This window comes from Cebidichthys violaceus, unplaced genomic scaffold (assembly GCF_023349555.1).
Source record: "Cebidichthys violaceus isolate CVI_PGR_0920_01 unplaced genomic scaffold, fCebVio1.0.p SCAF_27, whole genome shotgun sequence".
Lineage (NCBI taxonomy): Eukaryota > Metazoa > Chordata > Actinopteri > Perciformes > Stichaeidae > Cebidichthys > Cebidichthys violaceus.
Genome location: NW_027176450.1, coordinates 5,120,082 through 5,136,433, shown reverse-complemented (window position 1 = coordinate 5,136,433; position 16,352 = coordinate 5,120,082). Strand labels below are relative to the sequence as shown.

Genomic DNA, 16,352 nt, shown 5'->3' with positions numbered 1-16,352 from the left:
AGAGGTTCATCAATCGGTGCAATCAGCCTGAGCCAAAGTAATGTGCTGAAGTAGTTCAGGTCCTGGGACGGCTGGATGGGGTTTGAAACAGAGCTCAGATTCTCAGTATGGTGCGTGATGAGCTAAACATCAGCTGCTTCATGACTGAACAGGGAACGTGTGCAGGGAACCCAATCTGTGCAGAACACTGAAGACAATACATTCCTCCAGATTGATGACTACGCACTGCATATTCAAAACTATTCCAACACTATGTTGATTTATGAGGTGATGCTGGTTTATCACACGGCTTGTTTGTAGCGATCGGAGATCCCGGAAATTAGTATTTCTCCAGGAAATTAGTCTAAAAATGCATCGTTGAAATGAAAGTTAAGCTGAGCACAGGGTCACATGCAGGTCTTTGACAACAGATCTCAGGTCAGTGTGATACTTACCATGCTAACAAATGAGGCTTCCCATCACCGTATGTATGTATGTATGTATGTATGTATGCCATTAATAATGTCAGTGTCTATGTTGTTGGGTAAGCAAAAGAAAAGTCAACATCAGGCAAAACAGTTGTTTATTTGGCCTAAAAGGGCCATAAATAAAACTTTATTCTCTCGATGTATTAACAAGCCACAGGAAGTGCGTGGCCGTCTCCCACAGCACTTCAAACGCCTCATTCTGCCGGCGGTCCACAGAGACACAAGACCCTTCTGAGATACTCTGAGCCGCCTGATAATGCTGAGGGCTCTCCTTCTCACTTCCTTAGAAAAAAGAAACTAAAGGTGGTAATACTGTACCAAAGAGGAGGCGGAGCAGCAGAGGGGGGGGGGGGGGGGGCTTCAGGTCGGGGAAGCTTGAATCAAACAGTAACAACAACAATAATAATAATCTATGAAAAACCCTCAAACGTGGTTTCTTTAAAATAAAGAAGCTGAAGCAGAGTGTGCTTGGCTTTCAACCACTGCAGGATTGCCACTGTGTTTCCATCTCTCTCTCATTTCTCCATTCCCTCCCCAACAGTCCACCCTCCGTCCTCTGTTCTGATCTGCTTCAAAATAAAAAGTGAAACAATATTTAGAATGGTAAAATCTATAGCAGCAAACGAGTAACAGAGGAGTAACAGCTAAAAGCAAGAGACCCCTGGATTTAGAAGGAAGGCATGGGTTAAGAGAGTTCCACAGATGTGTGCCCAGGGTTGGGCCCGCGATGGCGGAGAGGCGTCCGTCCGTCCGGAGCTCATCTCCCGTCGGTGGGCACCCTGCCCACGGCGGCCATGACGCGGCCGAACCGCTCGCTCAGCTCCAGCGTGGAGTAGACGGGCAGCTTGGGAGGGTCGTGGAAGCTCTTGATCTCCGTCGAGCAGTCCAGCAACTTGGGGAGGAAGTCGGTCAGCTTCTCCTGGAGGCTGGCTGCAGCAGGAGGAGGAGGAGGAGGAGGACAGACAGGAGCAAAGAGAATGATTAACTGGTGGTGAAAGTCGGATTCCTAAACGCAGAAATCACGGGGTAAATATGTTCCGTGTGATATCAGGCGCAGCTTGAAAGCATGTTCCACAACACAACAGATTGTGGAGCTGATAATACTCAGCTTTTTCCTGAACACGGGCCAGGAACTGTGAGAGAGACTGGAACATGCTGATAAGAGCCGAGTCCTCTTCACTCGCATTTCTTTACCAAGAAATTATTTTCCAGGAGGGATTTCTTTGTGCGATCCGACAGACCATCTTTGGTCGTACGTGGGGCGGTTTACACCATTTGAATTCAAATATCTGGCCTTCCATTTATCCACTTATTGTTTCTCTAGCCATCTGGCTTAAAATGTATTTGTGCTATTTCTGAAGATACATGCTGATGAGGAGACGTACTTCACTTTAAGTGAGTTAAGAAACATTTTGAACAGGGCGACGACTAATCATTGTTCTCATTGATTCGTCTGCAGATTATTTCATCAAATCATTGACTCGTTGTTTTCTCTACAGAAGGTCAGATGGTGAAAAATTATCATCAGTTCAAAGAGCTAAAGTGATATCTTCAAATGACGTTCAAAATCAGAAGATATGAAGTAAAATCACACATGAACATTACATATATTTGAAGTGAATTCCCATCTTTGGTGGTCAGTAAATGATGAGGAATGGATTATTAAAATACTTGATTAGTTCACTGATGACTGACTGCTCTTTTTTGTTTGTTATAATTGTTGCAGATCTAGTTTATGACACACTATTAGCAGATATAACTGTTTAGTTATTCAACAACTATTACTTCTTCTCTGGTGTATAAACAGATGATGATGACAATATAGTAAAGCTCTGGTCTAATGAACACTTAAAACATCCTCATAGCCCTCTTATAGTGAGTCCTAAAGCATGTAAACGCTACACTGAGGAGACCAACACGTCTTGTAATCTGTAACACATCTCTTTTATGTTCTACCGCGTGAACCGAGCCGTGGCCCAGTTCTGATGATCTTTGAATGTTCTAGTAACCTCGGAACTGAACTCTCCAGAAATCTCTCTCTCTCTCTCGCTCTCTGACTCACGTTCCATCTCCTGGCCCAGGTAGGAGCACCAGCGGTTCCTCATGTCCTCCACTGCCAGCAGGTCCCTCTCGGTGTCGTGGATCAGCAGCAGCGGGATGCAGAGCACCACCAGCTCATTCATGATGCCCAGGCCCGTGGTCACCTCCGGCTCTTCCCCCGACTCAAACATGGCAGCCGCTTGCTCGTTTAATTTCTGTGGGGGGAGACCGTGAAGAAGAATGAATGCAGGAGACTATAGGAGTTACTAACACAGTAGTCTAATACAGTCCTTCATATTACTATAGAGCAGGGAATGTCTGTCTTTATGTGTGTGTGTGTGCCTTTGATACACCTCCATGTTCCACACATTCACAGGCTGAACACCTCTGCTGTGGACTCTGAAGAACACCAAGACTATCAAGATTTGACTGAAACAAATGTTATTGTGTTTTCATTTAATTTCTCTATTCTTGCTTTATTCTCTCTAGAGAAGTTTCCATTTGTTCCGATGGATAAGTATAGACGGCTAAAGCACTGTGAACATCACAGAATAACTCCTGCCACTAGAACTGAAGAGGGTCCTGAGGTTCATGTGGATTCAAGCTTTTCTTGCAGTCACAGACAAACTCCCTGACCTCCTCTCTGAGGAAACAAGCTTTTTTGTATTTCTTAATGCGAGCCAGTTTGGAACCGGGGCCTGGGCTGGAAGAAAACACCCAAGTGCATTAACTGTGTCAATGTTAGCAGTGTTTTCAATTATAACAAGAGCTGGAGGTAAACAGCCGAGCGGACGGAGCCAGAGGTTCTGGCCAGAGATCTGAGGTGACCCATCGGGCCGTGCGGGGCTGAGGTTTGAGGTGAGCCGAGGACACGCTTGTGTCTCGCGGTAATGTGTTTACACTTGCCGGCCCTCCTGCTTCCTATTCCCACTCCGATGATTACATTACGAGCACAATGCTGGTGTAAGGTTACCGAGTGCACCACCAAGGACCGGCGCAAGGCCGATCCGACGAAAATATCCTCGGCCCTGACCAATAACACACAGCGCACAGCCTGGAGCCTTGGAGGGGTGAAATGAAAAGAGGCCTCACAAAATCACAAAACGCTGAAAGGACTTTCATCTGGCAGCATCGGATGAAAAAACCCTCAGCAGAAGCAAGCCAAAGCAATATCTCAGAGAGAGCAAACTTGATTATCGTGTCACAGGTCGCTGCTGAAAGAGAAACGTCTGTCCCTGTTAGTTTTGCCGAGTCACTTTAGCAGGGACAAAGTGGGACGTCTGGTACGGAGGAGACGGGGATCCCGGGGACAGAGCCGCAGAAACAAAGGTAACACCCTCTGTGTCCGTCTAGACACACTCGTTTCAGCAGAGTCCACACATCACCACTCACCAGCAAACACTCTCGACGGTAATGACCGAGCAGCTCCTCGTCGTGCCCTCTGTACTGCCCTTTAGACAGCAGCTCCTTGTTGTACTGGTACGAGTAAATGAGATACATCAGAGCCTCCATGTAGCTGGGGAAGAGGAGATAAACAGATGTTACACTCAGATAAAACAGCATCAAAGCTGCACTGAGGACTTGTGAAAGAGAAGCGTCTCACAGAGGAAACAAACCCCATGAACTCACTGCACAACCACAGAGGGAGAGCTGCCGCCCTCTGCAGGTGACATTTCTACACTCACTGGCTAAATTTCACGTGCAACATTAAACTCACAAGTTAAAGCTCTAATAAAACAGTTCAGTGTTTCCACTACTGGATACTAGGAGGAGCAGAGCTAAGGTGTCGCCATACTTTGTCTTCTGAAAGAGCTCCAGGCCAGTCATCATGAAGATCGTTGTCTCGCGAAAATTCCGGTAAGCCTGATGCCACATCTGATGAAGACAAACAGTGGTGAATATAGAAAGACTCACTCAAATGCACATCTAGACAGTCCTGTCCACCTGCAAATACTGGCATCTTAATGCCATAGCAAAGACAATGTACAACACTGTAATACATGCTGCATAAAAAGACTCAAATCTACTATTTTAGACGAGACAAGACACCACCGCTGACCTCGTATTCATCCATGTTGACCTCCTCGGGTTTGATTAGGTCCAGTTTGGCACGTGCCACATTCATAACGCTCTTACATCTGTGGGGAGGAGGAGGAGGCGGCGTTAGCGATGAGTCGTTGTGAGCTACTGCAGGAGATGAAGCGGCCCACCCTGTCCCGAGGCCTCAACGCAGCCTCACAAATCTCTCTTTAGTGCCGAGAGGAGAAGTGAAACGCTCCTCCGGAGGCTCCTATTGAGGCCACATCCACACGCACGTCTAATTATCTCGCTCAAAATAGCGGAGTAGGGAGAAATCAATTTTTCACTCATGAATATGGATTGAGGCCATCGAGCGTGGCTGAAAACTTTTAAGAGATAATAAGAGGCACAGCGTACACTAATGACATGAACCGCACAATGTTAAAATGGAATCTTCATATGTTCCAGCAGTATATAAAAAAAGCATTAAAAAGTCACGTGTCTCCTAAGATTAGTGTTTGAAGGAAGCTAATAGGGACACGATAGGAAGGACTGACCAGGGAGACAGTGATCTGGTTCATCGGAGACAGGTCTCTGCTGCCCTCTGCTGGTCTCTCTGAGCAAGTTCATGACGTTTAAGTCATTCCATGAAGTGACTAAGAATCAAATGCACTTCACTTTATAACACGTTTGTATTAAAACACAATGCTGTGTGTGACTGTACAGTCCAACCGACAGTTAACTGTCGACCCCGACATACGTTATGGATAGTGTATATTATATTCAATGCATAATAACTGCACAGAACAACGATTACAATTATCACAAACTGAACATGATAACTGCAGGAAGTTTGTGTCCAAAGAGCAATTTGGATGAATTTTGAGCAGATTATTTCCAGTAAATATTGCATCAGAGAAGAGTCCTTTCATAAAATTCTGTCTGAATTATGTTTTTAAAGATTCTTTAACAATCATACATCCGTAATGGGCTTCTTTTAAGAAGCGTGGCCATTGTGTTATCAGCTCTTTGGTTGTTTTAACGCTTTGAACTAAGCAGTGCAGCAGAGAGAAGCTCTGTGTTCAGGTCTTCCTGTGAATCCTTTTAAAGTGTACATAATCAGAATAATCCAAACTTTAAAAAAATGATACGTCCATTCAGTTTTCTTCACACAAATGTATGCAGTGCTGAGATAAAGGCCAACTGTGGCCTGACCTACCGCTCATCGAAGGCCAGGTTCCGGTCAGCAAACTGAGTGAGCAGAGTCCTCTCCAGGATCTTCTTGGGCGCCTGGTTTTGGATGAAGTAGACGATGACGTGCTGTAGTCGGTAGTCGTTCTCAGGAGGCGTGTCCTCTTGGGCAAACCTCAGCAGACGAGCGTACTCCAGCTTTATGGCCTGAGCAGAGAGACGAAGAGGCGGGTCATGGTTGAGAGCCCACTACGCTTGAGGAGCTATGGACATGGGTTCTACTGCTTATTCTGGTCGATAAAAAGGTAACCTGCAAAGGATTGTATTTTGCAATTAAAATGAACTTCTAACGTGATTGTTTTCATCTTGGACGGATAACTTTGAGTTGACGCACTTTCAAATGTGTGCTCATATTTCTGCCAAACAACTCAAGAGATCAAATTGAAATGGAGGGACTGCAACAGTCTAATGGATTGTGTAAATGTAGGACTAAGCCGCTGCCAATAATGACGCTGTGTGCAATCATAAGCACGCCACACGCCATCTTGCCTCTGTGTTGTGGAGGAGTCACAGGTTCAGTGGGTGTTCAGTCTGCAGCAGGCTAATGTGTCTCTGTGGGACTCGTGCTTGAATATCAAACACATTCACTTGCTCTCCTTTAAGCTCTTCTCTCTGGAAAAAAACTGTTGCATATGCAATTTAAGAAGATTATTATTGAGATGGAGTCCATTAGAAATGGATCTGTTTTGTGTCACTGTACAGCGTCCCTACTGAGAACTGCATGTGGAACCGTCCCGTTCTATTTGAGAGGCAAGTGCTCCATTTAAAAGGATGGGCTACAAGCGTCTGAACACTTGACTACTGCAGAGTTCAAGACAAAATGATTTTGGCAACATCAGGGGAGCAGACTGGATGTGGCAGACTTCAATAATCTAATGTGCTGCTAATGTTGAGCAGCTTAGAGCCGAGCACCTGTGCAGCACAAGTCTGAATACAGACACCCTCAGTTACTCAGTAACTGTTGAATCCTGTACAATGCACTGACAGGAGAAGACACAGACATCACAGAGAAGATGGATGAGGTGGAGTGAGTACATGTGGGATGAGGATAGGTAGGAGTGTGTACCTTAAAAAAGGCGGTCTCAGGCCCATTCTTTTCATACACGCTGCTGGATTTGCCAATGGCCATAATTACACCCTGCATGTTGGGGGTCATCATCGCCTGCCCGGGGAAGCAGGAACCATGTCAAACAAAACAACAGGTCCTCGTGACCAAAGCGAGCAAGGTCACCCGCTGCGTTCTGTGCTTGGAGGCAACCACAACAGAGCGTGCCGCATGCCGGTCGTCACTCAGCAAGTCCATGCAGTTAGAGCCACGCAGCGGTGAGAGACACGGCAGTCGGTTCAACAGCACGATGCGCGACCCTCATTAGGACGATGTGTGAACACTGAGGCGGCCGTGTGCGGCACCGTGTCCTAACCGGCCCCGAGCCACGCAGCACCACGTATCTCTGACCGTTTATCAGATGCCCCGTTTCTATTCATTCCTGTCACACGCCTCCAAAGTGCCGCAGTGGACGAGGAACGGCTGATTGGAGAAGTTGAAATGAGGAGTTATCTTAACGATACCTCCTCATTTCACTCCAAAAACCTCAATAAGGAGGCAGTTGACTGGAGGGAGATCGCCAAGAGCTTCATGCTTGCTGTTGGCTACATTGTGTGTCATTTAGAGTAAATATCGATCAAGTGATTTCTGTTTAAAAAGAACAAACTAACAAGTACAACTCACCTAATCTCTTAGGTGATTATGTCTCCTGTGTGATCTGGATTGACATATGAAACGCTTGCCGTTAGGACACGGTGTATCTCTCTCTGTGGTTGAGTTCTCTGACATCACTACGGTTGTTGTGTGTGTGTTTTATATATACACATATTTAAATTCAGATAGCGAACAGTTCAGCAGCAACACATTCAGAACACAGTGACCTAAAACTACTGCTGAGATCATGCTGACCCCCAAAAAACAAAGCATGACATCATGATAACTTCATGAATTATGTGCAAACTATAACAAACATCCTCCATGTGTGCATTTCATCTCTGGACAAATCATCCACATGACTACTAACCTGCTGCACTGTTTGTTGCTGTGGTTAATCTTTGCACTACTGGTTAGTTTAGTTTAGTTAATAATACCATACTATCTCATTGTATATATTGTTCATTTTTATACTTTATACTTTATATGCAGCGATGCCCTCACGCCAAATGTCAAACAGGCACAGTCGGCACAAAACGGAGAGGAGGGTGCGTCTGGGCGAGGGCTACCTCATCGTCGTACCCCCCCTCTTCTGACTCAATGACAAAGGTCCCCACGTTGGGAATGGCCACCTCGACCGTGCGCTGGCCAGGAGACTCGTCCTCCGTGACCGGGTCAGGAGGAGGGGGGGCGGAGGGGGTGCGCACCTGGACTTCAGGCTGAGGGGAGGAGGGAAGGGGAGGAGACTGCAGAGAGAATGGGACAGATGAAACAAGGACAGAGGACTGATGGAGAGGCAGGGAACATTGCACGTGGAGGAGGAAAAACAGCGAAATGTTAGAGAAGTGGAGCTCGTCAAATAAAATGGGCTTGACAGATCAAGTCCCTTTAAATCCATCATCAGACTCACTGGACACAACTGCTGGAAACTACATAGCTCTCCTTCTGTGCCAACATGCCTTCTAGAGTTGGGCTGAAGATAAAAAAGTATTTTTAGTAAGAAGTTTCATCTTTATGCTCCTTTCCCTCACAGCGGCATTAAGGAAACGAGCTGAACACAACACTGACACACTGTAACATCTCTGAGTCAACAGTTTACACATCATCATTCAGCTGGTGAATATACGCACATCATTCTCTCTTTTTAGCTGTGGTTTGGCCTCCACCGACTCCAGGAGCAGAACAGGGCTCTTAAGCGGCTAAATGCTCCACTATGTTCACCAGCTAGTGGCTAACGTTGTCTGTCTGCTGCTTGCTGCTGAGCAACACTATGAGAGCAGTGAACAAAAGCAGTGACGCAGGTCAGAACACCAAAACAAGAAGCTAAAGGTCTCTTTGGAGTCTCTATGGAGCTGAGAGACCAGTGAGCATTCTCTCTCAGCATTAACAGAAAAGTTAGAGATGCACAGTTTGCAATTTTCTTGGCCGATTCAGATATTTTTTACGGTAACCTGCTGATCGATGAACTATAATTGAAAGCAAGGTTAACTTTCTTCACCACTCTCCTGAACTCAAGGCAGAAATGTTCTCCTTTTACTTTTGCTATTGTTGTCTATAGAGGTTATTTTAAATGATTGTATTCTCATTTAAATGTATGCATTAAACAGCAGTTTCAATGCTGTATTAGAAGCTGCTTAGAGCTGGTGTTAAACGGGTCATAGTTCCTCTATTATATGTTGCAGTGAAAACATCTGCAAACAACTGGATTCATTCAGGTTTCTCACCAAAAACTCCTTTTTACAAGAATACATGTGAACACATCTTATAATTAATTTGCCCAATTATCAGTCTTACTGAGTAGAGTCGAGCTTGAACGCATCACAATGCAAGTCAATGCAACCTTCGACAACTGTAGCCGATTCCTCTGAGCAGCATGACGGGAATGTGTGAGTGAGTGAGTGAGTGAGTGAGTGAGTGAGTGAGTGAGTGAGTGAGTGAGTGAGAGAGAGAGAGAGAGAGAGAGAGAAACTTTACTGTCAGTGCTAACTATCATGCTGCACATGTGACAGGAAAAAAATGAAATACCAAACTGATCTGGCCGGTCGTGGCCGGTTTCGCTGGGACACTTGAGTTTGTTGACTGATATCAGACTGACAGACGTAGTGTGAGCGTGTTCTGTGTGCTTTACATACAGCGTTTAACAGCGCCTCGGGGCCCCTCTCCTGATGCTCAGCAGCAGCCCTGGAGATGGCCCTCTCCGTGTCCTCCTGCAGGTGTTTGGAGTCGTTCGTGGGCGACGGCTGCTCCATGTACTCGGGCTCCTGCTGGGGTACTGTGGGAGGGCAGACGGCATCATGGGAGAAAGAAAAAGGTGCACAGTTCTTTACTGACGTTTTCTTTTCTCACAAAGTGCACTAGGTCCACATTCATCTGGAAATGATCCGTAGCGTCTACAGGATCACAGGTGCCTAGAGTCAAATGTAGTTTAGGTCCACATTAAAAGAAAACAAAAACCTTTCACTGCCTAATGCACCCAACCATCATACCGTGTGTCCACCACCATTCAATAGAAATACATTGAAGTGCTGTGGGCCGCATCAGAAACATCAAAGCCAGCTATTTAAGCCAAGACCTTTCCTGTGAAATACTGGGTATACTGTATACAAATACATACATGCCAATATTTAAAGATTATTCCATAACATTTTAAAACTCTTTAGGGAACAAGAGTTCTTCTGTATTCATCCTCCGACCAAGTATTGATTCTCATGTAATCGTTGTAGTCTGTAGTCTGTGTGTCATGACCCTGACCTGTGTTGTCTGGAGGGCTGGACTCAATACTCATTGGCTGAGGGGAAGAGGAAGAGGTGGAGATGCTGGATGCCGCCGAGGCGGCTGCTGCTGCTGCTGCAGCTGCCAGGGCCAGCTTCTCCTGCTGGGCCTTGCGGACCTGCAGGGCGTCCCAGTCCTCGACCTCCTTGTCGAACAGCTCGTTGTCCTCCCTCACATACTGCTTCAGGCCTGGAGGTAGTTTGTCCATGCCGCTGAGGATCTGTCCCGTTTCTTTATCAAACTCCTCTGCAGAGACGACACCGAGAGAGAGAGAGAGAGAGAGAGAGAGAGAGAGAGAGAGAGAGAGAGAGAGAGAGAGAGAGAGAGAGAGAGAGAGAGAGAGAGAGAGAGAGAGACGATGATCTGCTCTGCTCAAGAATATGACCGTTTATCGATGTTTTTATATTTATAGATTTTCCAACATAAATAACTATTTATTCCACTTAGAACACCAGGAAACAAAAAAGCTTTTGCGCTCAAACTCAAACTGAAGCTTTGACAAGAACTCAGTTCTCATTTTCACTGTCAGCAGCAGCCGGTCTGAGCTGGACAAACCACTACAAATCGTCTACAGGAGAACCAGCTCCACTTCTTTGATTTAAACTGAGCCAACAGTAGAACTATAGTGAATCCAAATCAGACAGTAAACAGGTCTCCCATGGTGAGACAATCTAGTAACAGATGTTATCTTTTGGCCAAGTCCTAGAGGTGTTTTTGAGAAAGATAACTGATCAGAGATGCATATAAACCCTACCACTGACTAAACCTGGGTCCATGCTAGGGATGTTAATAATTCATCGTTTTATCAATAACCAACAATATGAATTTGGACCGATAAATGCTAGCAGCTAAACAGTCAAGGAGTGTTTTTAGTCTTAAAGGAGAATAGCTGGTCCACTTAAAAGGTCACCGTGTGAGCCTGTGAGGGCTTGAAATGGTGTAAATATGAATGAGAAAGCAACAAGATATCACATACCCATGACATCATCAAAACATATCTACAATTGTGGGTATTTATTTGATACCTTTTACTCTCTGATTGAACATCTTCCAGACTCTTTCCTCACAAGATGAGGTAATTGTCAAAAAATGTACTCATTTTTGTCAAAACAGTTTCAATGACAAAATTAATATTGATGAATAAATCTGTGTAATATAACCACTGCTTCATTCCTCTGATGTCATGGTTTGTGCTGTCCTCTTTGATTACCCTTTTTACATCTCCATGCTTCCACTGGTTACCCTGTGTTTAACGTCACATTGCTATGAATTGTGGGTAATTCCCTTTGGGCAGACTTACAGAAAAGGGCTCAAACACTGGAGGATTTGACAGTGGGACAGCCCTAAACCCTCAAAGTCTGTGAGTCCGTGAGTGTGGAGATTGGGCCACGCTCTCTCCATCTTGATTGGACAACCAACAAGCTAACAAGCTAACAAGCTAACGTCAGTAATTCACTGGGAGAAACCCTGACTGAGTACACCAGGCAGAAACACAGCCGACAGCCTCGCAGCTTTACTAACTGACGCTGTGTGACCACGACAATGCACGCAGCATCGTGCCTGTTTTGTGCATACACTGTGACTGGCTATAAATGATGGATGCATCGGTTATCATTGCAGCAGGGCGGCTTGTTGGGCGCTTCAACCACAGCCCCCCTGTATGTAAGCAGGAATTTTGGTTAACAAGGGTCGGCTATCGGTCAGAATAAGCGTCCCTCAGCCATGTTTACCTTCTATGAGGAAGGGCTTCTTGTCGTTGATGTACATGAGACAGTAGGCACTGGCGTTGCGGTAGCCTCCGAACGAGTCCCGGACCAGCTCCTCCCAGGACGACTTGGTGACGGAGATGTCGTTGTACTTCATCCAGCAGAGCTGATGCGGGTCGTAGATGTAAGCCCAGTAGTGGCCCGCATTGGCCTGGCCTTCATGGACAAGCACTGCATGAAGCCGGTATGGAACCTGGTACAAAGCAAAGGAGATTTGAAATGTTGATTAACAAGCGGAGAAGTTGATTTGGCTTTTTGTATTTCAAGTCTGATTCCAGTAAAGAGCTGCTCACCTGCATCATGGATTTGTCAGAGTACATGAGCTCAATGGTTCTGTGGATTCTGTTTATACTGCCCTGCAGATCTGGTGGGAAGAAAATCATATGCGATCTATTAGTAAGTGCCTTCTGCATCATTACAGAGGTACAGGTCATTCATGCTTCAGGGCCCTAGCATAAAAGTAAAGGTACAGTAGACCTACCACGGGTGTCGTTTTCCACTTCACTCCTCCAGCGGTGCAGGCAGCCCTCGAGCACCCTCAGCTCTTCATCGGTGATGTGGCGCGGGGCCGGGTGCATGGGGAGGTCGGGGGGTAGCCGGGACTGGGTAAAGGGCTTATGGATGGGTACTCTTTGCTGCTGGGCTGCAGTGGGAGCTGTGGTGGGACCTGAGGCAGGGCCTGAGCTCTCTAAGGGAGGCAAGGGGTCCTGCTCAGCTGTGCTGCAGGGGTGAGACACACACAGGATATCGAATGAAACGTATATAAAAAGGATCTAGTTTAATTTTACAATACCAGGTTTTTTAAAATAGAAAAAGGAAAAAAATCACATGTACACAAGTATTCACAGCCTTTGCCATGACACTCAAAATTGAGCTCAGGTGCATCCTATTTCAGCCAAGCGTCATGTCTGGAGGAAACCCCGCACCGCTCATCACCTGGCCAATACCGCCCCTACAGTGAAGCGTGGTGGTGGAGGCATCATGCTGTGGGGATGGTTTTCACCGGCAGGAACTGGGAGACTAGTCAGGATCGAGGGAAAGATGAATGCAGCAATGTACAGAGACATCCTTGATGAAAACCTGCTTCAGAGCGCTCTGGACCTCAGACCAGGGCGAAGGTTCATCTCCCAACAGGACAATGACCCGAAGAATCATTACTTAAAGCATTAAATAAATATAAAGGACTAAAGGAAGAAACATAATCCATGCAAGTACGTCAAACGTCAACGCCCGGCCTAACTGGCCCAAACACTTGACCCCAGTGAACGTACTCATGCGCTCCTATGAACAGGTGGAGCTCTTCGTTTACCGTGTTAGCGTGCCAACATTTGCTAATTATCAAGTCACAGCTGAGGCTGATGGGAATGTCATCAGTTTTACTGGTATGTGGACATAAAACAAAGTATTGGAGAAATAAAAATTTGACTGAAAATTCAGGAGATCACCATCTATCTTATAATCAAAGTCAGAGTCAGTGTGGACCAAAGAGATGGGTTGACCGACCAACACCGCCATCACTAGAGCAATACCGCTAACATGCTAACAACACTCAGGTGAAAAGAGTGGTTCTTAAGTGGCATGTACGAGTAATTTACAAGAATAGAATCCACGTGCGGTGATGACTCTACAGAGGATTATCAGCTGAATCTGCAGCTCATTGTGAGATTCAGCTGTTCAGCTACGTTGTCGGTAAGTTTTGGTTCACTCTCACCGCTCAGTGTTGTTTTTAGCCACACAAGGCAGCTCTGTTCCACAACAAAGTTTTAAAAAGGCGATGTCCACTACCTGCTCAGCAGACACAGTTAGAGACAGTCGGTGAACAGAGTGCAGCATTTAGCAGCCTGTTAAACCCAAACCCTATTTTTAGGCCTCTGCTCGAAAACTGCATACCCATGCTAAAAAGAGTTTCTCTGCAACCACAAGGACTATTTGAAGAACAAAAGGGAACACTTGTGAGATTTGATCAGATGTGTAAATATCAGTAAATTAATGAAAAAAGCCATTGGGGCTCAAGAGGTTTTAAGAGCCAGAGAAGTAGAGATAAAAACAGGTAAAATAGAGTGAATATTGGACTTAACGTTCCTCCGGTAGTCAGAAACATGAACCCTAATGAATGTTGCTCTGTAACTACTGTATGTATGAATACACGTTTCTTAACAAGTTCACCATATCAACTTCAAATGAGTTTACAACTCCCAAAAGACCCAAATAAATCTGTTATTTTAGGTTGAAATAAGACTTTGTGTCTTGTCGACACAAACCTGCGTCTACTGATGACCTGGCAGGATTCATTAATTCAACAAACCATGTTTGTGCAGTTGAGAGGATAAAAACATGACGGGCATGCCATCTTGTTATGAAACTTGCCTCGGTGGGGACAGCTGTTGTCCTGTCGTGCCACCGGGGGGTGCTGACGAGTCAATGTCTTCCACTGGGGAGGTGCACACCGGCTTGCTGGAGGCAAACTCCATGGCGTACTGGAGGACATCTGCCAGAGGGAACCTCTTGGGGCCAGAGCCGTAACTCAGATACCTGTAAGAAAGCGGAGAGAACGAGGGAGCGTTAGGAATGCAGAGGAGAGAGAGAAATAATAAAAGAGGACATAGAGGCAGACATCTCCACAGCTGTCTGGAGAGCTCAGTTATTAGTAAACTAGTAGTACCTCTCCAGTCGCTGTTGAAGCAGCGTCAGATGCTCCTTCAGCCTCCTGATCTCCTCCCTCTTGATCCTGGTTATTTCCCTGTTCCTGTCCATGTACCTTCCAACACAAACACCACAGCAGAGGCTTCAGCCTCAAACACAGAAGAGACAAATACTGAAGATTCTACAATCAAGGCCAGCGCTAACATTTATATTACCTGTCCATGTAGAGCATAGAGGAGAACTCCAGCTTGTTGTGGATCTTCTCCGGTCGGCCCAGGGCTTGGTTAAACTCAAATCTTGACAGTTCGAAGGTCAACACAGGAGGGAGTTCTGTGAACCAGTGCTGGAGGAAAATAGGATGTTGATCCCGAGATGAATTCTCTCATCGTGTCAGGATATAAAGCTTGTTAAAGACCGTTTCTCTTCATCATTCAGTTCTTCATTTAGGAAAAAAGTAACTATTTCTCCCCAACTCTTGCACTGGATTTGCATCACTTTGTTACTTTGTTACATGGGTGTGAGCTCACAATGGAAACTTGTTGTTTGTGATGTACTGCAACTACTCAGATATCCTGAACTCTCTGCATCAGGGTTCTACGCTTACATGCATTACTATGAGCACAGGTGCCCATAGATGAAAAATGAACAAAAGAAGAAATAAGGACACAGAACATTCAAAACGCAATAACATTTTAAAGAAACAAAAATAGATTCAATAAGTTTCTGATTATTTTCCATGGAAGAGACAAGCAGGTCACCAGTAGATATACAGTTGTGGTCAAAAGTTTACATACACTTGTAAAGAACATAATGTCATGGCTCTCTTGAGTTTCCCCGTTATTTCTACAACTCTGATTTTTCTCTGATAGAGTGATTGGAACAGATACTTCTTTGTCACAAAAAACATTCATGAAGTTTGGTTCTTTCATGACTTTATTATGGGTTAACAGAAAAAGTGATCAAATCTGCTGGGTCAAAAATATACATACAGCAACATGAATTAGCAATTTTGGTGACTTAGAAAGTTGTGCCAATGAAATGAGCTTCATAGCATGGCCTCTTAACTTCTTGTGAGTGATTATGAGTGACTACAGCCGGTGACTTCTCTGAGGCCATTTAAATAGGGCTCATTGGATACAAACGCCCACAAACGCTACAATGGGAAAGTCAAAGGAGCTCAGCATGGATCTGAAAAAGCGAATCGTTGACTTGAACAAGTCAGGAAAGTCACTTGGAGCCATTTCAAAGCAGCTGCAGGTCCCAAGAGCAACAGTGCAAACAATTGTTTGTAAGTATAAAGTGCATGGCACTGTTTTGTCACTGCCACGATCAGGAAGAAAACGCAAGCTATCACCTGCTGCTGAGAGAAAATTGGTCAGGAGGGTGAAGAGTCAACCGAGAACCACCAAAAAGCAGATCTGCCAAGAATTAGAAGCTGCTGGAACACAGGTGTCAGTGTCCACAGTCAAGCGTGTTTTGCATCTCCATGGACTGAGAGGCTGCCGTGCAAGAAGGAAGCCCTTGCTCCAAAAGCGGCACCTTAAGGCTCGACTGAAGTTTGCTGCTGATCACATGGACAAAGATAAGACCTTCTGGAGGAAAGTTCTGTGGTCAGACGAAACAAAAATCGAGCTGTTTGGCCACAATGCCCAGCAATATGTTTGGAGGAGAAAAGGTGAGGCCTTTAACCCCAAG

The 16,352-nt window shown here is 45.5% G+C and overlaps 1 protein-coding gene across 3 annotated transcripts in view; it reads right to left on the bottom strand.

Moving 5' to 3' along the window:
* Positions 1-545: 545 nt before the first annotated feature.
* Positions 546-16,352, bottom strand: part of usp25 (ubiquitin specific peptidase 25) — a 28,932-nt gene continuing 13,125 nt past the window's right edge. Inside the window, exons 11-26 of one of the 3 annotated variants that reach the window (XM_068721166.1) lie at positions 14,873-15,000; positions 14,677-14,772; positions 14,382-14,546; positions 12,496-12,734; positions 12,308-12,378; positions 11,979-12,207; positions 10,228-10,494; positions 9,609-9,748; positions 8,046-8,222; positions 6,844-6,939; positions 5,746-5,924; positions 4,567-4,645; positions 4,303-4,382; positions 3,900-4,023; positions 2,530-2,722; positions 546-1,397 (exon numbers count right to left, since the gene is read on the bottom strand). In XM_068721166.1, coding sequence (XP_068577267.1) covers positions 1,225-1,397; positions 2,530-2,722; positions 3,900-4,023; positions 4,303-4,382; positions 4,567-4,645; positions 5,746-5,924; positions 6,844-6,939; positions 8,046-8,222; positions 9,609-9,748; positions 10,228-10,494; positions 11,979-12,207; positions 12,308-12,378; positions 12,496-12,734; positions 14,382-14,546; positions 14,677-14,772; positions 14,873-15,000 — 2,436 coding nt within the window. In that variant the 3' untranslated portion in view covers positions 546-1,224. The remainder of the gene's footprint in view (positions 1,398-2,529; positions 2,723-3,899; positions 4,024-4,302; positions 4,383-4,566; positions 4,646-5,745; positions 5,925-6,843; positions 6,940-8,045; positions 8,223-9,608; positions 9,749-10,227; positions 10,495-11,978; positions 12,208-12,307; positions 12,379-12,495; positions 12,735-14,381; positions 14,547-14,676; positions 14,773-14,872; positions 15,001-16,352) is intronic. The other 2 variants (XM_068721164.1, XM_068721165.1) reach the window with 2 other exon arrangements.